The sequence below is a fragment of the Panthera pardus genome, unplaced genomic scaffold (assembly GCF_024362965.1).
Source record: "Panthera pardus isolate Hobbes unplaced genomic scaffold, ASM2436296v1 HiC_scaffold_27, whole genome shotgun sequence".
Taxonomy (NCBI): domain Eukaryota; kingdom Metazoa; phylum Chordata; class Mammalia; order Carnivora; family Felidae; genus Panthera; species Panthera pardus.
Window position 1 is genome coordinate 7,246,879 of NW_026526843.1, and position 20,895 is coordinate 7,267,773.

A 20,895-nucleotide genomic window follows, 5' to 3' on the forward strand; every position below is an offset into this window, starting at 1 on the left:
GGCAAAAGAAAATGAATATAATGCATTCCAAAGGAGTAATGGCTCTGGTTGGGGAGTTACCCATCTATAGGAAAAAGGAAGAAAGATGTTCCTTATCTCAATTTCCGGTAGGTGGCCAGGAGAAACCTCATCTCCTGTCCCTGCGTTTTGGCTGGCTATGTGACTAGCAGCCAAAAGCCCTGTCAGTCTCGTGAGGTGCTGGGAGTAGTCATTCTTACCCAGGCTTGACTCTACCTCTGAGCACTGGCCTGGTCTTTCCTGTTTTGTTTTGTTTTGTTTTGTTTTTTAACTTACCCCTCCATTTCCCACCTATAGGACCTTGGGGATATGGACTGTGACCAAGCAAGACTTTCCTGGTTGTTGTAGGATGCACTAATTTTATTGTGGCCTAACAGTAACTTACATATTGATCATTGGCCATTGAGGAAAGGGGTTAAAGGGCCAAAGTCAAGGTCTATTCCCCTGCCTTTGTCAACAATGCCCATATAAATATGTTTCAGCCATGTGGATATCCATTTTGGGCATACAGTGGACTAAGTTTAGTAAAATGGTTCCCATGTATCTTAGTAAAAGCCCTTCACATATCATCCCTCCCTCATATGGCACAGGCATCCAGTCCTCTGCTAAACAGGAACAACACAAATGTGTAGGATTTGGAGGCCAGCACCAAGGGTATTGCCATCATTTCCCCAGCTTTTGGATCAAAGGAGGAGGAATTTTAATCTTAACCCAGTGTACATTTAAAATCCATTTATTTTAACCTTAGTCCATCCTGACCACACATAAAATTTCTTTTTAAAGATTTTCCTTCATGAACCTTCTACAAATTTTCTTTGCATTTAGATTTTGTCCCAAGCCATTTTTCTCCAACTAAACAGTCTCATTTAGGACAAAATTACTTTCTTTTACCTTTAACAAAAATATATTTTCTTTTATATATATCTTTTATATATATATATATATATATATATATATCTTTCTTTCATATCTACTACTTTTCTACATACAGAGTTTTTTTTATTTTTATCAGTTTTAACTATATTTAGCAGAATTTTAACTCTTAGAAACCTTAGTCTCCAGTGAAAACTAAGTAGTAACAAATTGCGAACTCTAGGTTATATCAGAATTTTTTTTAGATGGCAAACTTATGAATCCATTAAGCACAAAGCATGTTTGTCAACAGTTCCAAATATCCTTAGGTTTTTTTTTTGCAACAAGTCAAAAGCACAGACCTACTTCTAGTAATTAGTGCTTTAGCTTATCTCATTAGATATCCAATGAATTCAATCTTAGTTTATCATGCAAGCCAAACTTTAACATTTTAGGTTACCAAAGACTTTGAAAACCATCTTAACAATTACCCATGGAAACTATGAGACAGACAAAGTTAACCATCACTTTAAGTCATCCTTTTGTTAACAAATTGGAACAGAGATAACATGAGCTTATTTGACCTTCAACAAATCTAGGTAGAATAAAAGATTTGTTTTCAATGTTGATAAACATTGTCTACATCAAGCCAACAAACTTAAATTAGCTTAAACACTGAATCGGTTTTATTTGGGTCCATATAAGACAACTTGTTCCCCCTGGTTAATTTTTACCTGGAACATTGGTGGGGAAACCTGACGTAGGTGGTCTTCCCTCCTCAACATCTAGAGTGGGAGGAGGAGCTGCTAGTGCATGAGGCATTAAGGAGCCGGTTATACAGGTTGCCTCCCCCCCAGGTGGTGCAGAAACAGGAGTGGGGGAGGCGAGAGAAGGCAGAAGAGGAGAGGTGCCAGCAGAAGGCAGAGAAAGAGAATTCCCAGTTTTAAATCTTGTCCACTCACACAGAAGACCCAACCCTAGGTTTCTTTTGTTTTTTTTTGGTTTGTTTTCCACTAGTGGAATCAGGCAGTCCATGTCAGTCTGGAGAATACAGGGAATGTTCCCGAAACAAAGGGAGTTTCAGCTGCTGCTTGGGAATATTCCTTAAAGTCCCCGTTCTGAGGTGGGCTAACCAGAGACACGTGGCTCTAATTATCACCGTCATTGACCCAGGAAGTAAATGAGAGACAAGTCCCCCCACACAGTCACACAAGGACTCCAACCCACCACCCTACATTCAGGGCCTTAGAGTGGCAGCTTCATTCCTTGCCCTTTGTGGAACCACTAGGGCAACTCTGGGAGGTAATCAGGCTCCCCTTCTGCCTCGTAGGGACAGATCTGCCAAAGCGAACCTGGGTTCTTACCAGTCTGACGGGTGTTCCCTTAGCTGGCTCCTGGGCCTCACGGGTTCCATTGGCCCACACAGGGTCCTCGCCCCGGTGTACCTGGAGGGCTAGTCTCCTGCAGATCAAGCGGTCCACTGGCTCCAGGTGAGCTGCCTCCCCACACCTCAAGGTTCGGTTCATACCCCCGGCGGCAAAGGAGGTGGAAACGCACCACCTCTGAATCCCGGACATGAGCCCCCAAATAATGTAGCAGGATTCTCGCACAGAGAGTCGTGACCCAAGACTTTTCATTCCCAGAAAAAACTTTTTTTGTGCCGGCACTGCTCAGTTGGGTTCATACCCAAAGCACTGAGCCCCGAATGCCACATGGTGTAGCTTTTTATAAATTTTTTACCTCTTTGTCTCTCATATATGGTAACACACAAACAGGCAGTCTGATTAACTGGCCTCATGTTACAAGGTCATGAGGGAAGTTGTCACAAACACTTATAGCCAGGTTGCCTTGAGTTTTTTTAATTCTTTCCTTAGGGAGGGACCCTACCACATGGCTATTGTTGATAGTGCTTACTACAGTCATTCAGTTGTATGTACCTCTTAGAATCAGTGTTTTTGTAGCCTTTGGGTAAATACCTAGTATTACAGTTGCTGGATCATAGGGAAGTTCTATTTTTAACTTTTTGAGGAAACTCCATACTGCTTTGGAATGGTTGCATTTTTGTCATTAATGAAACATGTATATTGCTACTTGTCAGGAAATGATGACCGATAAAGCAGAGGAGTCTGCTTTCGGACCCGAGAACCAAATGAAACGTCATGGAGAACCCATGACTCCTGCTCCATCTAAGAGAAGGCCGACCATGGCGCTGCTGTCACTGAAACCGGAAGAAGAAGGAGCATCCCAGGCCGGGGGCTCAGCCGTGTTCTTGGAAGAAGGTGAGGGATGTCTGTCTCCCTCCCCTTCTTGACCCCTTGTCAAAATCCGTTCCCTCAGAACCTTTGAATATGGCAGGAGATGGTATTCCATGCCAACCAGTTGGATTCTCTCTCTCATGACTTAACCCATCTCAGCAAAGGTGGGCTGAGTCACAAACCGGGTAGTAATTCACTGGCGGGATGAATCATTCCCAGCTGTCTCTCTACAGATGACCCCAAGGTCACAGCAATATCTGTGCTGGGAGAAGTGCCAGATAAAATACCAATACCAATGGAAATCAATATAGAAATAAGAGATCAGTTGAAGAGGGAGATTCGACAGTTTGGACGAAGTAAGTAGAACAGGAATTTCTAACCATGAAACCACAGTAAGTCTTACTCATTCTATGATTTAAACTCAATTCAAAAGAACTCTTGAGGTACATCCTTTGCCAGAATTGGGTTTTCCCAATTAGAATGGTTCCTCTTTATCTTGACTGAAATGTGCCAGGAAAACTTTTTTGGGGGGATTCTTTTCTATCTCTCCATTGGTTGTTGTGTGCCAGAGTTCCATTGGTAGATGTTCCGGTGTCTGGATGTAAGCATGTAAAGCACATGTACCGTGTCACATTGTAGGCCTTGAATGATTGCGGAGGCAGCACATACACCAAGATTGACTTCTACGTACTCTTTATACTTCAGCAATACTGACAGGTTTTTTTTTTTAATATCTCCAGAATATGGTAGAATCTTCAAATTGCTTCAAGAGGTGCAAGGGCCTCCAAAAGTGCAGAAAAAGTTTGTCTTATATGCCATGAAGGAAGCAGCGAGGTGAGTGTGGAGAACTCTCCAGTACGTTTCACACTGGGGCCCAGTGAGGCGTTGGGGGAGGTGTGGGGACGGGTCTGCCTGGCGTTTCTCAAACCCTGGTCCTCACTCAGAGGTCCTGCTGTGTCTGCACTTATTTATTTTGATATCGTCTGAGTCTCACTCATTCTTCCAAGCTCAGGGAGACTTCTGTTCACACAGAGTTTCAGGTGGGCGTGGACCCTGAACTGACACTCGTCTTATTTGCTGGATTTTCCTTACCATGCTGGTTCATTTTCTATTCCTATGTAGATTGGAAGCTTCTCTTTCTTCTCTTTCTATCCCCCCAAAGCCCCCGAAATTATGGGTTCTTGGATATCTTTTGGTGAATGACCTGTCTCTTTATTTTCAGCTACAAAAAACAAGAGTTAATAAGCCACCTTAAGAACATACTGGAAAAACTAGAATCTGACCACGTCAACGAAGACAATCCCAACCCAAATTTGTAATCCTATTGATGAAATGATCCATGAGAAACCAGAAGCAGTTCTCTGCCGCAGAGTGGATCCCGGTGTTGTTGATGCCTCTTCATATGTGTTAGTTATGAAAATTGTCTTCTTGAGGCTAAGAAAAATCATTAGAACTTTAATGAAATAAGTTTCTGTTAGTAAATGCTGGGCATTTGCCCTAAGTGTTTTGTTTCAATGGAAATTTTTTGTGTGTTTGTCTTCCCTCTAAAGTGGAAGAACCCCCATGGGGCATCCAAGTGGCTCAGTTGGTTAAGGGACCATCTTCGGCTCAGGTCATGATCTCACAGTTCATGAGTTCAAGCCCCGCATCGGGCTCTGTACTGACAGTTCAGAACCAGGAGCCTGTTTCGGTTCCTGTGTCTCCCTCTCTATGCCCCTCCCCCACTTGCACTCTGTGTGTGTGTGTGTGTGTGTGTGTGTGTGTGTGTGTGTGTGTGTCTCAAAAATGAATAAACATTAGAAAGTTGTTTTTTTTTTTTAATAAACTGAGGGAATCCCCTTAAGCCATCAGGATACACTCCATCCTAGTTCCTCAGCGGGTCCCAGGCCTTAGCTGGCATTCATAACTGTCTTGTCCACTAGCCATTTCTTCTTCGTTTTGCCTGAGAGCTGTCTCAGCCTGAGGGGTCAGTGGGCTCCTCCTGAGGGGATGACTCACACCTTAATTACAGATGGACCTGACCAGTAGATGTCCTCACTGAAGTGAGTTGTTATAACTTCCTTTGACTGGAGTCAGCACCGTGAGAGCGCCGGGAGACACCCAGACCTCGCCGACATATTCCTCCTCAGTGTCTTGTGTCGTTGCGAGCCAGTGTCCTTAACACTCGGGTTCCGTCTCCCCACCCTGTGCAGGCGCCCCGTGTTTGCCTGACGGTGGGGAGAGACGAGCATCCAGACTGACCGCCGGGCAGCGTCTGTTTCCATTTCAGCGGAGTCAGGGTAGGGGCTCTGGTGGAAAACAGTCCTCCTTTGGGAAAAGACCTCCAGTACGGGGAAGCCTGAAGCTGTGGGGACAGGAAGCAAAATTTCGCTACTGGATGCGTGGGAGTGAGAGTGAGCGGAGCCCCTCACATTGCCATCCCTTCAGTAAGGAAGACGTGATCACGCCTACGGGAGGGACAGCTCTCTCTCTTGGCAAATGAGGGAGAGCGTGACAGCCTCTAAACTATATTGTCCCAGCCCCTCAAGGTACCGTCTCCAAGTTAGAACCAAAACTGAGGCTTCGAAAGATCATTCTATGATTTTTTTTGGAAACTTCTGCTTGGGGATGATGAGGCAGGTCATAACCCTAGTGAATTCGGTGAGCATGTGCCCCGAGAAGCAATATCCTTGTTTCTAAGCGATGCTGCCTGGAAATCCATGACAGGAGATCAGGCGTTTTCTAAGTCCATGAATGTTGGGTTTCTCAAAAATCGATGGGTGGGAAGGAAGATCCATCGGCAGAACCGAGGTGCAGCTACCTTTCCCTGAGGAAAGAGACCAAAATAATCAACCTGCCACCTGGTAGCTGACTCACCACGTGGGGGAATGGCGCCATATTGGGTTCTCGTGTGGGTCTGTGTGACTGGCGCACAAAGAAGTCAGCAGTGTCTACACAACAACATCGGTCCTGGTGCGTGATGCCCCATTACTACTTGGAGGAAGAGGGGTGCCTGTAAGGAGCTATGGGTGTGGTCCTGGGAGCTCAGAGTGGCCTCAACTGAGAGACATAAAGGAATTGGCGACCTCACTCCTACAACCTGAAGAAACTAGACCTGACAATGACCTGACAGGGCTTGGAAGCAGGTTTTCTCTCTTGAGTTTCCAGTTAATGACTCAGCATGGTCAACAACTTGACTTTAACTCCATGAGCCCCTGAGCAGAGAAACTCATAGTACCTGCCTGGAATTCTGAGCTGTGAAACTGCTTGAGAATACATTTGTGTCATTTCACGCCGCTAAATATGGACAAATTTATTATGCAGAATTATAATATTAATATGGGTCTCTTATAGTTTGCCAAACCATAAGAGACTCTTAAAGGAACAACATCAACTTCCTGATCTGTGTTCCCTTGTAGGTTAAGGACTTTTTTTTCCCTTGCTGCTTTCATGATTCTTTCCTTGCCTGAGTATTTTGTGATTTGATTATGATATGCCTTGTTGATGGTCGGTTTTTGTTGAATCTAATGGGAGTCCTCTGTGCTTCCTGGATTTTTATGTCTGTGTCTTTCCCCAGGTTAGGAAAGTTTTCCACTGTGATTTGCTCACATAACCCTTCTACCCCTATTTCTCTCTATTCCTCTTCTGGGACCCCTATGATTCTGATGTTCCTTTTTAATGAGTCACTGATTTCTCTAATTCTTAAATTGTGCTCTTTTGCCTTCATCTCCCTCTTTTTTTCTGCTTCATTATTCTCTATAAGTTTGTCCTCTATATCGCTGATTCTCTGTTCTGCCTCATCCATCCTTGCCGCCACGGCACCCATCCGTGATTGCAGCTCAGTTATAGAATTTTTTATTTCATCCTGACTAGTTTTTGCTTCTTTTATCTCCACAGAAAGGGATTCTAATCTATTTTCAACTCCAGCTAGTATTCTTATTATCGTGATTCTAAATTCTGGTCCAGACACCTTGCTTGTATCTGTGTTGGTTAAGTCCCTGGCTGTTGTTTCTTCCTGCTCTTTCTTTTGGGATGAATTCCTTCGTTTTGCCATTTTGACCGGAGAAAAGGAATTAATGAGGTAGAAAAAATTAAAATTAAAAAAATTAAAATTAAAAAATATTAAAATTAAAAAATTTAAAAAAACACACACAAAATCAAATAAATGATGCTAGATTCTTGGTGTGTTTTGGTCTGGGTGTTGAACGTGGTTTGACAGATTAGAGAAAAAGAGGGGTGAGGAAAAAAAAGGGAAATTGTTTGAAGATTTGAAAAAATGAATACACCGAAGTAGACTAAAATGAGATGATAGGAGTAAAATAGAATTTGAAAAAATATACACAAAAGTAAAGAATAAGGGAGAAAAAATGTTAAAGAAAATTAATAAAAATTAAAAATAAATATGAATCTTTTCTTATTCTGTATTCAAGAAAAAGAAAAGAAACGAAAAAGAAAAAAGATTTAAAAAAGAAGGAAAAAAAGGAAATGGTTTGAAAATTGGAAAAAGTGAATACATTGTAGTAGAGTAAAATAAAATGATGGAAGTAAATAGAATTTGAAAAAAAATACATAAAAGCAAAAAATATAGTAAAAAATTTAAAGAAAAATATTTTTAATAGAAATTGAAAGTAAAAATGAAGTTTTTCTCTTTCTGCATTCAAGAAAAAGAAAAGAAATGAAAAAGAGTAAAAAGAAAGAGAAGGAAAAAAGGGGAATCGTTTGAAAATTTGAAAAGGTGAATACACTGAGGTAGACTAAAATAAAATGACGGAAGTAAAATCAATTTGAAAAAATTTACACAAAAGTAAAAAATATAGTAATAAAAATTAAAGAAAAACATTCTTAATAAAAATTGAAAATAAAAATGAGTTTTTTCTCTTTCTGTATTCAAGAAAAAGAAGTGTAAAAGAGAAAAAAAAAGAAAGAAAGAAAATTGAATAGATGGACCTAGATGGACCTGCTAACAGATCCAAGTAGGAATGAAATTGCTTCGTTTTCCCCTAGAAGTTGGTCTATGTAGCACTTTATAGTCCATAAACGAAGCCGGCAGTGAGACTTGTGTTCTTGAAGAGCGAGGTTGGCCCAGGTGGGCGGGTCTCAGTGTACCGGCTCCGCTCTCCACTGGATGGCGCTGCTAGGCTACTGGGGTGGAGCGTTGCCACGCTCGTAGGTGTGTATGCACATGCGCAGGAGCGGTGAAAATGGCGCCACCCAGCTACCCAGTCTGTTCTCCCGGTTCAGCAATCACGCACCCGTCCTCTGTCTTCAGCTCTGTCGACTCCCCGCTTTTTCACTCTCCGTAACCAGGCCCCAGGCAGTACCTCTCTCCGAAGATTTGTCTCAGATGCGGCTGTGGTCCCCAGCCCCTTACTTTTGAAGGACTTCGGCTTTGACCCGTTCCGCCCCTCTGCGGGAGGGTCTCACAGAGCAAAGGCCGAATGAGCGATGGCCGAATGTCGGCTGCACCCAGGAACGCGGGCAGGACCCCGAGACTGCGGCCAGGTGCCAGCCCGCCCCAGAAAAAGTTCACGAGACAGTGTAGCAGCAGCATTTCAGGGATTAAGGAAAATCACAACACACATCTGGCACCAGGCTTCACCCTTAATGACCTTGTTCCAGCACCAGCGAATGTGGCTGTTTTGCAGGGTCTGCTGGGACCAGGTGGCTTCAACAGTCTCTACCAAATGTCCTTCCAGCAGCGGACCGCTTCTCCCTGTGTGGCCCGAGAACCTCCTGGACCCACTCTGTTCCTGAGGATTCGCCCTTCCCACCAGAGCACCACCAGGTATCAAGCTGGGGAGCTGCAGCCTTTGTGCTCCCCTCGTTTACAGTCTTAATGGAATTTAAACCCTCTCCTTTCTCCTTTCTCCCTTTTTAATTTAGTCCCTGTGGCAGTTTCCAATTTTCTGTTTTCTCTCCAGCTGCTTTGGGGAAGGGTGCTTTTCCCATATTCTCCACCCCCCCACCAGTCTCTGTCCTCTCTTCGCTCACAAAAGCACCTCCCTTCCTGCACCTTCTCTCTCCCCAAGTTCACTTCTCCACGCCATGTACCTGCTGAATTTTGGGGTTCAGGTTGTGCAGATTGTTGTGTTAATCCTCCAATTAGTTTTCTAGGTGTGTAGGATGGTTTAGTGTTGGTCTGGCTGTATTTCATGGACACGAGACACACAAAAAACTTCCATGCTATTCTGCCATCTTGGCTCCTCCTCCTCATTGATGGAATTTACCTCAGTCCTGTCTCTCAGTGGTGTCAGGGTTTCCCCAAATCCATCCAGTGGTGATAGTGGCACCATCAAGAATTTGAAAGCTTCATGGTGATGACTCTGAGCATGTCCCTTTCATCTTACCTATTTGGCCCGTGCAGAACTTTTACATCTTGGACAATGACAGCAAAATATCATAAACTTAGTTGGCTGTTTATTCACTTATAGCTGCTGTTTTCCTTGAAGCTCCATTCTTTAGCAATTAACACATTCCCGGGCATCTGGTAAGTACATTTGAATGAGCAAATGCTTTCTTCTCTTTTAGAAAACCTAGCCAGAAAGAGTTTGCCTTCAGTTGGAAAAGGCACCCTCACTTCCTACCTCAGGCTTGTATCAACTCTCTAAGCTTATGGCATAAACTACTCCTCACAGGCCTTCACCACCTGTCCCTTACATCGGGCACTGCACTATTCCTTTACCTCCATGACGTTATTGTCATTGAGAAGGAAGGAGAAACTAATATAGACACATTGGCAACACAGGTGAAAGAGCGTAGGAAAGAATTCTCACAAAATCAGAGGCTTTGCAATTTAGTGAAATGCTTAGTGATACAGTAGCCTGGGGCATGTCACAATTATGCTTGTATGGTGAACAGCAAGTTGGTAAATCTGAACTTTCTTACCATTCAAAAAGAGACATATAGCAAAGAGTTGGCCTATCAGATGCTGGTGATAACACGGTTTATGGTTTTGTGATTTTGTGGTTCTATGACCCACTGACATGTTACCTTAAAACGTGCTAGCTTGGAGTAGGGCCCAGAAGAAAGATGTTCCCTGAGGATCCACCATGGCCACATACATGGGAGGTCCCTGTGACCACTTGACGGGAAGAGAAACACATCATGTCTGATTTGCAGTTGTTACTTCCCAATATACAAGCATTTTGTACATATTATTTTTCTTTTATTTTTTAAATACAATTTACTGTCATTGGCTAACATACAGTGTATACAGTGTGCTCTTGGTTTTTGGGGTAGAATCCCATGGTTCATCACTTACATACAACTCCCAGTGATTATCTCAACAAGTGCCCTCCTCAGTGCCCATCACCCATTTTCCCCTCTTCCCCACTCCCCATAAACCCTGAAATGGTTCTCTGTATTTAAGGGTCTCTTATGGTTTGGCAAACTATAAGAGACCCATATTAATATTATAATTCTGCATAATAAATTTGTCCATATTTAGCGGCGTGAAATGACACAAATGTATTCTCAAGCAGTTTCACAGCTCAGAATTCCAGGCAGGTACTATGAGTTTCTCTGCTCAGGGGCTCATGGAGTTAAAGTCAAGTTGTTGACCATGCTGAGTCATTAACTGGAAACTCAAGAGAGAAAACCTGCTTCCAAGCCCTGTCAGGTCATTGTCAGGTCTAGTTTCTTCAGGTTGTAGGAGTGAGGTCGCCAATTCCTTTATGTCTCTCAGTTGAGGCCACTCTGAGCTCCCAGGACCACACCCATAGCTCCTTACAGGCACCCCTCTTCCTCCAAGTAGTAATGGGGCATCACGCACCAGGACCGATGTTGTTGTGTAGACACTGCTGACTTCTTTGTGCGCCAGTCACACAGACCCACACGAGAACCCAATATGGCGCCATTCCCCCACGTGGTGAGTCAGCTACCAGGTGGCAGGTTGATTATTTTGGTCTCTTTCCTCAGGGAAAGGTAGCTGCACCTCGGTTCTGCCGATGGATCTTCCTTCCCACCCATCGATTTTTGAGAAACCCAACATTCATGGACTTAGAAAACGCCTGATCTCCTGTCATGGATTTCCAGGCAGCATCGCTTAGAAACAAGGATATTGCTTCTCGGGGCACATGCTCACCGAATTCACTAGGGTTATGACCTGCCTCATCATCCCCAAGCAGAAGTTTCCAAAAAAAATCATAGAATGATCTTTCGAAGCCTCAGTTTTGGTTCTAACTTGGAGACGGTACCTTGAGGGGCTGGGACAATATAGTTTAGAGGCTGTCACGCTCTCCCTCATTTGCCAAGAGAGAGAGCTGTCCCTCCCGTAGGCGTGATCACGTCTTCCTTACTGAAGGGATGGCAATGTGAGGGGCTCCGCTCACTCTCACTCCCACGCATCCAGTAGCGAAATTTTGCTTCCTGTCCCCACAGCTTCAGGCTTCCCCGTACTGGAGGTCTTTTCCCAAAGGAGGACTGTTTTCCACCAGAGCCCCTACCCTGACTCCGCTGAAATGGAAACAGACGCTGCCCGGCGGTCAGTCTGGATGCTCGTCTCTCCCCACCGTCAGGCAAACACGGGGCGCCTGCACAGGGTGGGGAGACGGAACCCGAGTGTTAAGGACACTGGCTCGCAACGACACAAGACACTGAGGAGGAATATGTCGGCGAGGTCTGGGTGTCTCCCGGCGCTCTCACGGTGCTGACTCCAGTCAAAGGAAGTTATAACAACTCACTTCAGTGAGGACATCTACTGGTCAGGTCCATCTGTAATTAAGGTGTGAGTCATCCCCTCAGGAGGAGCCCACTGACCCCTCAGGCTGAGACAGCTCTCAGGCAAAACGAAGAAGAAATGGCTAGTGGACAAGACAGTTATGAATGCCAGCTAAGGCCTGGGACCCGCTGAGGAGTAGGATTCAGTGCAACCTGGTGACTTCGTGGGGTCCCCCATTTCAGGGGGAAGGCAAACACAGACACACACACACAATAAATCGTCTGTTCAAACCAAATACTTAGGGAAAATGCCCAGCTTTTAATAACAGAAATTTATAACATTTAAGTTCCAACTCTTTTTCTTAGCCTCAAGAAGACAATTGTCTTAACTAACACATGTGAGGAGGCATCAACAATATCAGGTTCCATTCTAAGGCAGCCATCTTGTTCTGGTTTGTTATTGATCATTTCACTAGTAGGATTATAAATTTGGGGTGGGATTATCTTCGTTGAGAATTTGGTCTGATTCCAATTTTTCTAGTACTGTCTCAAGGTGGCTTATTAAGTCTTGTCTTTTAAATCTGAAAACAAAGAAACAAGTCACTAGCCAAAAGATATCCAAGAACCCATAATTATGGAAACTCTGTGAAGAACAGAAAGAGAAGCTTCCAATCTACATGGGAATAGAAAATGGACCCTCATGGTAAGAGACAATCTAGGAAATACAAAGAGTGTCGGTTGATGGTCCACACCCACCTGAAATTCTGTTGTGAATAGAAGTCTTATTGAGCTTGGAAGAATGAGGCAGATCAGATAATATCAATCTAAATAACTACAGAGACAGCATGAACTCTGAATGAGGGTCAGGGTTTAAGAAAGCCAGGCAGCCCTGTCCCCACCCTTTGCCCAGCACCTCCCTGGGCCCTGCTGTGAAACATACTGGAGTTTCTCTCTGTACCCACCTTGTTGCCTTCCTCCTGCAAAATGCAACAAAATTTTTGCCGCAATTCCAGAGGTTCTTGCACTCCTTCAAGCAGTTTGAAGACTCTATCATATTCTGGATATATTTAGAAAAAAAACTGTCAGTATTTCTAAAGTAGAAAGAAGAGGCAGAACTCAAATCTTGGTGTATCTGCTGCCTCAGCAATCATTCAAGGGCTAGAATGTTACATAGTACTTGTGCTTTACATGCTTACATCCGGACACCGAAACATAGCTACCCATGGAACCCTTACGAATAATAAACAATTGAGAGATTAAAAAAAGAACAAAGTACTGAGACATTTTAGTCACAATAAAGAGGACCTGTCTTAAATTATGTGAAAACCCAATTCTGGGAAAGGATAAGCCGTAAGAGCTCTGTGGAATCCAGTCTAAATCACAGAATGAGAGGGGCGCCTAGGTGGCTTAGTCGGTTAATCATCCAACCCTTGATTTCAGCTTAGGTCATAACCCCACAGTTCATGAGATCCAACCCGGCGCTGTCAGTGCAGAGGCTGCGGGATTCTCTCTCTCCCTCTCTCTGCCCCCGCTTCTCAAAATAAGTAAACTTAAAAAAACTTTGAACTCATAGAATGAGAAAGACTTCCTGTGGTTTCACTTATGAAAATTCCTATTCTACTTACGTTGTCCAAATCTTTGAATTTCCTTCTTCAATTGATGTTTCATTTCCGCAGTGATTTCCATCGTTTTTGGCGGTTTCCCTGGCCCTTCTTCCAGCACAGATACTGCGGTGACCCTGGGATCATCTGTAGAGAGACGGATGGTAATGATTCCTCCCGCCAGTGCATTACTGCCAGGTTTGTGACTCAGCCCACCTTTGCTGAGACGGGTTAAGTCACGAGACAGAGAGTCCAATTGGTTGGTGTGGAATACCATCTCCTGCCATATTCATAGGCTCTGGGCGAACGGATTTTGACAAGAAGCTATCAGTAGGGATCGACCACTTTTCCCTCGCCTGCTGTGGATATTGTGAACGACAGGTGCATCTGGAAACCAAGTGTAATGCGGAGCTGCAACGGCAGGCATTTCAACGACCCCGCATGGACATCCACGTGCTCCACAGTCTCTCAAGGTCTTAGGTCATAGCAGGAGGATACACCGGATCCATGTATCCGACCTGAAAATTTGACTTCAGGAAAAATAACAGAACAAAGAAGCCTCTTACATTCTTGGCACTCTGCATGCATACAGAAATGTAGTTGGGCAGTACAACCAGTAAACAAACATTCACAGGGCCCTGGCACTCATGGTTTAATGCCCCTTTGATGCCGTTTACAAGGTAAAAAGCTGAACGTGCCACTTGATGTCAGCATGCCTGATATTGGCACTCCATCACCAACACTCCCAGTCAGTTAATGATCTTCCTCATCTGTCTTTTCTGTCTCGGAAGATGAATTATTTTCTACATCATGTTGACACCTCTCCTTCATTTACTCAGCCTCCTCTGTGCCAGGCACTGAGCCAAATGCTGGGAGATCGGCAGTGAACGTGACAGACAGAAACAATCCCTACCCTTGTGGAACTTACATCCTCATGGGGAAGTCAGACAGTATGTGTAAAATGGGTAAAGGGAGTTATACAGTTTGAACTCGTGTTAGGAAGGAAGACATCAGGGATGTGACAGAGAGCAGGAGGGGGTGCCTCCAGGATCCGCGGTGGGGCAGGGCCCTCTGAGGAGGTGACCCGTGGAGCAGGAGACAGGGCGGCCTGTGCACGTGAGGAGGACTTCTGGCTGCCGTGAGGGCCAGTGCAGGGCCCTAGGAGGGGACGAGCCGGGGCCGTGGAGCAAAGGACAGAGGCAGAGAGAACAAGGAGGACACCCAGAGGACACGTGCAGGAGAGGAGGGCAGGACCGGGTCCTGCAGAGCGTGTAGACCAGCGTCGGGAGCTCCAATCGTGTTCTGAGTGCTCGGGGGAGTTGGTGGCGGGTTTCGGGATGGACGTGGCAGGATCGGATTTCCTTGCGCACAGAGTCAGTCGGGCTGCAGGGCAGTGATGGGTCAGGAGGGTCAAGTGGGAGAGCAGGCTGTAAGGTCAGAAGCTAGTGCAGCGACCTGCTGAGTGAGGAGGAGGTGGGTAGAGGGACATCCCGATGGTGGGATCCAGGAAGGAGTACAATATTAAGAGGAGAGCCAGAAGACTCAAAAAAGAATGAAAGAAAAGGAATATTCAATAAGGAGAAGGAAACCAGTTGAGTGCGGAGCTTGGGAATCCAGGAAGGTTTCCATGAAGGAGAGCGGGAACACCTGTGCCTAATGTGGATGAGAAATTAAGGGCAGCGTCACCCAAAGCCGGTGACCTTGAGGGAACTGCTCCCTGGCAGGGAGGAGCCAGAGGCCAGGCTGCACTGGGGCAGGTCAGGAAGGGGGTGGGGGGCACAGGCATCCTCACCATCTTCCAAACACACGGCTGAGCCCCCGGCCTCGGATGCTCCCTCTCCTTCCGGCATCACTGACAGCATTGCCATGGTCAGTCTTCTCTTACACAGAGGAGAAGTCATGGGTTCTCCACGACGTTTCATTTGGTTCTCGGGCCCAACAGCAGACTCCTCTGCTTTATCGGTCATCATTTCCTGAGAAGCATCAGAAACATAGCCCATTAATGACAAAAATGCAACCAAACTAGGATGCATGGGTGGCTCAGACCCTTGATATCAGCTCAGGTCATGATCTCACGGTTCGTGGGACAGAGCCCTGACTCAGGGCTGCTCGGGTTTCTCCCTCTCATTCTCTCTGCCCCTCCCCCGCTGGTTCTCTCTCTCTCTCTCTCTCTCTCTCTCAAAATAAACAAATAAACTTAAAAAATGCAACCATGCTGAAGCTGCATTGTACATATGTGTATACAACATGCCTCTCCATCGTTAATGTGAGTTTTCTCAAGGGCCAAGGTTTATCATGCCCCCACAAACACTCCGTTCTCAGGAGCCCCAGCCTCTTTTCCATCCCTCTAGGGAGAAAATGGAGGAAGCTTGGGAGGAAGCTATCCTACAAGCGTAGTCCAAAGGCAAACATTGTACACGATGAATCAGCTCACTTGCAGGATGCGAACCCCTCAGCCAGAATTAAATAAATACATGATTACCTCGCTGACAAAGTAAATAACATTCTGTGTCAACCCTTTCAGGGGAAATAATTCAGTTTCCTTTCCATTTTGATTTAAATACAACATTATCGATATTGGCCGAGTCTTTACAGAATGCCCCTCGTCGAGGGTGAGGGGACAGGAGGTGGAAATCTTTAACCCACGCGTGTCCAATGGCACAGAGTCCAATGTGTCCACCTAGGAGCCCTGTGATGGGCACTTCTCAATATTGTTCATAGATCAGTTGGCACATATTGGTATGACAGACTAGCTGAAAGGTCTTCTCATTTAAGGGTAACCCCCAAATTTGCCCCATCATATTGGAATGAACTGGGGACAAATTCCTTTTCTGAATCATTGACAGTTCCCATTAAGGAGAAGTACAAAAGGGGAGAATTATTTTCATGGAGCATTTCATACCAGCCAGCTAAATGCTCTACTCTGCTAAATGCTCTACTCGTACTAATTTATTCAGTATTTCACAGAGCTATAATTGTGGCAAAAACTCAGGGCCAAGGTAAGGAAGAGAAGATGTGGAGTCAGAAGGGATCTGGAGCCCAGAGAGTCCCAGGAGCAGTGGGAGGGTTTGGTAGTACTGATGCCTTCTCCAGGGGTTGCTAGCATGCAGCCTTCAGTTTGGTCTGGTCATGAAAATCCCTTTGCTCGGAACAGACCATCTTCTAAAAGTGTTGAGGGGCGCCTGGGTGGCTCAGTCGTTTGAGCGTCCGACTTCGACTCAGGTCATGATCTCGCAGTTGGTGGGTTCGAGCCCCGCATCAGGCTCCGTGCCGACAGCTCCGAGCCTGGAGCCTGCTTCGGATTCTGCATCTCCCTCTCTCTCTCTCTCTGTCCCTCCCCTGCTCCTGCTCTGTCTCTCTCTGTTTAAAAAATAAATAAAAACATTAAAAAATTAAAAAAGAATAAAGTGTTGAGATGAGGCGGGGGTGGCCACATCAAGAGTGGCCAGAACAAGAACTTAAGGTCCCCGAAATCCCTGCTGTGAGGCCTCACGCGCTGCATTGGACCACAGTCACAAGAAATCCAGGAACAGGAGTGACTAGGGAAGAGCGTGTCAGACTGCTGAGCACGACTTCCATCGCCTCGACTACATCTGTCACCCTGCCATTGACATGCTTGTTTATCAGCAGATCTCTTGTGATGCTGGTGAGTGTGAATCCCTTTCCCTGAGAACTGTCATCCCCTGAAAACTACTTTAGTACCATTTGAACTGCAAGATGTTAACTGCATTTAACTTTGAATATAAACCTTTGATTGCATTTGAACTCAAAATGTTCACAGTCAGGGCCTGGAGTAAAGTGACCATATGAGGGTTGAGCAGCACAGGGAGCTGATCTGTTCTCAAACCTGATTCCAGGCCAACCCGGGGACCACCCCTCCTTTGCTTTCTCAAGGCTCCTGCCTGGCACCTTCCATTGTATTAGCTGAGATAAAATAGAGACACTTAGAGAAAAATAAAGCTTACCAAAATTTTACTAAAGAAGAAAGAGAAAATCTAGAACTCCTGTATCTGGTAAAAGTATTAACAATTTAAAACTCCTATCCAATTTTAAAAAATTAAAAAAATTAAAAAATTAAAAATAAACAAAAACTTCCTATCCAGAAGGCTTCCCTGATGAGTACTCCAAGAATTTAGGGGGAAATAATATCAGTGTTACATAAACTCTTGGACCAGTTCCCACCTCATTTTATGATGCAAGTATAAACCTGACACCAACATCTAACAAGGACATAGAAGAAAGGAAAACTACTGGTCAAGATTCCTTTCCTGAAAACACATATAAAAACTCTAAACAAAAGATTAGCAAACAAAAATAAAAGATATGCATCATGTTATGATGTAGTGTATTTCATGAAGGCAACATTGGTTTAAAATTTGATCAGTCCAATTGTATTTAGAAAAAAAAAACAAGGAAAGTTTCCATTATTAATTTTATAGATGTTTCCAAGTTCAAAAGCTACTGATGCTTAAAAATTATCAGCAACTGAGAATAGAAGGCAGTTTCCTTAACCTAATAGAGAGTATTCACCCCCCAAAATCCTATAGCAAACATAATACTTAATGGCGATATACCAAACATTTTCTACCTAAGTTTGTAAACCAGACAAGGACGTCTACTATCTATTCAAAAATATATGGAGGTCATAAAAACTGCAGCAGTGCCAAGAAACTATTACAAGTATAAATTGTGGAAAGGTAAAAGCAAAACTGTCATTCACAGATGACATTTTTCTGTACATGGAATATCCAAAAGGATACAAACAATTAGAGTTGATATGTGAACAACAGCGAATTTATTGTATTCAGGAGGAAGGATCAAAAACCACATCTACTTCTCTGTAATAACCAAAATATTTAGAAAAAGAAAATTAAAATACCATTGCAAACAGTGTCAACAACATCAAAACCCAGGGAGTAAACCTAATGACAGGTGTCCCACAGAACTATACGTAACACAAAAACACCACTGAGAGATGCTTCAGGCCTCAAGGCAATGGAGAGAAATACATTTTTTTTTATGGATTGCAAGACTCATTAAGTCATTATTGTCATTTCTGCCAGGAATAACTATTGCAATCATATTTAAATGTAAATAACTTTCTATTTCAAATTTCAAAACTCCATCTTGTTCCTTTTGGGGAAATTAGTGAGCTGATAGTAAACAGTGGAAGGGCTGAGACAATCTTTCAGAGAAAGAAGGTTGGAAGAGGTAAGACGCCAGCCAGCAGACTTCCTGGAAAGGAGAAGCATGGCAAGCACGTGGCACTGGGGCAAGGGTGGGCGGATACACCCGTGCAAGAGCCTAGAGAGTCTAGAAATCAATCCGGAAATAACAGCTGCTAGATGGCTGACACTGGGGCCCACGAACCACTGTGGTCCCTTCGGTAAGTCCACCCGGTCCCTGCAGGGAAATGCGCCTCCTCTCTGACCTCAGTTCCATCCACACCACATTGATATCAGATGAATAGGAAATCTGGGACAAAACTTAGGACGTCACCTTCATGGCTTTAGAGTAGGAAAGGTTTTGAAAAAATAAAAGCACTGACCAGAAAGAAGAGACTGTTCAATACACTTAATCGAACTGAGAATATCTGTTCGTCAAAATGACACTATTGAGATGGTGACAAAGCAAAACAGATCTGCAGAAGATACTCAGAATGATATATTTAAATATGCACAGAAATAGAAATATATGTAGGGCTACAAATCAATTTAGCAAAACACAAATATTTCAATGAAATGTGGCTAAAAGACCTGGAAAGGCATCTCGTAAAACACACACACACGAATGGCCAGTCAACCTCTAATCAGCACAAAATGCACATTTAGACTTAAGGAGAGGCCCCTGCACACCCAGCAGGGTGGCTGAGATTCAAGACTGCCTGCACACCAAGTGTTTGTGAGTATGTAACGGTAACCAACTCTCATACACTGTGGACCCAGGTCCCCAGCTTGATGCCCCAGGTGATAGTTAAAAAGTGGGATGAAACTCCCCCAAGACTAGATCCAGAATTCAAGGAAAATTACTGTGCCCAAGGCTGCAACACAGCATCCATGGAAGAACAACTCCCCGCAGAGTGCCTTCGCGCACCCAACGAAGACCTCCCCCCAAAGGCTGAGACAGAGCCCCACACGGCTCCGCAGCCACGGCTGAGACGGCAGCCGGGGCCTAGTCCCCCCACTGCAGAAGGGACACCTCCTCGGCCAGGGCTGAGGCGGAGCACTCCAGGCGGAGTCCCCCTTCCGTGCACAGATGGACCTTTCCAACGACAGTCTCAGCTCCCCAGATGGCAGCAGAGGGAGCACCAAGAAAGAGCCCAAGCCGCCAGCGCTGAGAAAGGACCCAACGTCAAGTTGTCTCCCCGACGGCTCACACAGAGCCCCCGAGGGCGACTTTCACTCCAGTCTTAAACACCCGAGGAACAGCACCCCCACTGGCTGTGACGCGGCACCCACGAAAGCCTCCCCAGGACTAAGCGTCCCCCCCCCACCCCCGCCCGGGGACCCGCCCGGGGACCCGCCCGACGCGAGCAAAGCCCACCGCCATCGTGGCTGCGACAGAGCACCCAGGGAAAAGGGCCCCCTCAGGCTGAGCCAAGCCCCGAGGAGAGGCTCCCACAGGCTGAGGCAGTGGCCCTCGTGGGCAGGAACCTCGGGGCTGAGGCAACGCGCCGAGGAAACGCTGCCCTCGCACGGCTCGGGTGGACTGCCAGGAAACCCCCCCAGCCCCGCTCACGACTGAGATAAGCCCCCGGACGAGAGTCCCCTCCCCAGCACCGAGACGGTTCCACGAGGAACGCCCCTCGCGGCACTCTGTCTCTCTGACCACCAAACTGGCCGACACCCGCTGCCCGGGGAGACGCCGCCCACCCCCGGGCTGAGGCCAGAAGCCGAGGAACTGTGTCCACGGAGCTGAGGTAGATCAGCCAGCAAGATACCGCACCTGAGGGAGACACGCCCCCCGAGTTCAGGGACAGCTCCCAGGGAAAAGAATCCGCGCTCCGAGTGTGAAAATCCTGACCTTGTTCCCGGAGCCTGGCAGCAACCCGCACGATGGCGGTGAGGCTGTGGTGCCTCTCACGTGGAACTTTCTAGAAATGTGCCCTCTGGGAGTTGCTGGAAATGCGCCCTCTAAGGGTTCTGGGAGTGGTGTGCACAGGCACGTGTGTGGCCAGAGGACTGATACATTATTACTTTCCCGGGGGGTGTAAGCCAAGCTGCAGACCCCGGATGCTGCTCCTCGGCGCAGAGCCCGGTGCTGGAGAAGCCTCGAACCCCCAGGAGCCTGCTGTGCCAGTCCCCCAGCGCCACGAAGCACGTCTTTCCACCCCCACGCCCCCGCTAGCATGTGCCAGGCGCCCCCTACAGACAGACCTCGGTCACTGACGCCACAGGAAAACTTAAAGGAACCAGAACATTTTTCAATCCAGCAGGCTAGCAGTGTGAATTTGGAGCGGAGAGGGAATAAATCAAAAGCTGGCACACCGTATTAACAGTAAAAGAGGAGGATGGTATGATCATCCTAATAGA

The 20,895-nt window shown here is 45.7% G+C and overlaps 2 protein-coding genes across 2 annotated transcripts; one reads left to right on the top strand and one right to left on the bottom strand.

Annotated features, from left to right (window-relative positions):
* The first annotated feature begins 2,947 nt into the window (after positions 1-2,947).
* Positions 2,948-4,444, top strand: LOC109261126 (integrator complex subunit 6-like). The gene is made up of 4 exons (XM_019439656.2): positions 2,948-3,149; positions 3,359-3,481; positions 3,866-3,959; positions 4,348-4,444. The coding sequence occupies exons 1-4, from the start codon at positions 2,948-2,950 to the stop codon at positions 4,442-4,444; spliced, it is 516 nt and encodes a 171-aa protein (XP_019295201.2).
* A 7,617-nt stretch (positions 4,445-12,061) lies between these two features.
* Positions 12,062-20,472, bottom strand: LOC109250433 (cancer/testis antigen family 45 member A8-like). The gene is made up of 5 exons (XM_019421474.2): positions 20,387-20,472; positions 15,156-15,336; positions 13,388-13,510; positions 12,725-12,819; positions 12,062-12,343 (listed from the first exon to the last, which is right to left on the bottom strand). The coding sequence occupies exons 2-5, from the start codon at positions 15,331-15,333 to the stop codon at positions 12,338-12,340; spliced, it is 402 nt and encodes a 133-aa protein (XP_019277019.1). The 5' UTR covers positions 15,334-15,336; positions 20,387-20,472; the 3' UTR covers positions 12,062-12,337.
* Positions 20,473-20,895: the final 423 nt, after the last annotated feature.

What these genes read in the sequence shown, in the direction of transcription:
- LOC109261126 (XM_019439656.2), top strand. Translation starts at nt 2,948, where the DNA reads ATGTATATTGCTACTTGTCAGGAAATGATGACCGATAAAGCAGAGGAG. An exon ending in AGCCGTGTTCTTGGAAGAAG is followed by an intron (nt 3,150 to 3,358) that starts GTGAGGGATGTC and finishes GTCTCTCTACAG; the next exon opens with ATGACCCCAAGGTCACAGCA. An exon ending in GATTCGACAGTTTGGACGAA is followed by an intron (nt 3,482 to 3,865) that starts GTAAGTAGAACA and finishes TAATATCTCCAG; the next exon opens with AATATGGTAGAATCTTCAAA.
- LOC109250433 (XM_019421474.2), bottom strand. Translation starts at nt 15,333, where the DNA reads ATGATGACCGATAAAGCAGAGGAGTCTGCTGTTGGGCCCGAGAACCAA. An exon ending in AGCCGTGTGTTTGGAAGATG is followed by an intron (nt 13,511 to 15,155) that starts GTGAGGATGCCT and finishes GTCTCTCTACAG; the next exon opens with ATGATCCCAGGGTCACCGCA. An exon ending in AATTCAAAGATTTGGACAAC is followed by an intron (nt 12,820 to 13,387) that starts GTAAGTAGAATA and finishes AAATATATCCAG; the next exon opens with AATATGATAGAGTCTTCAAA.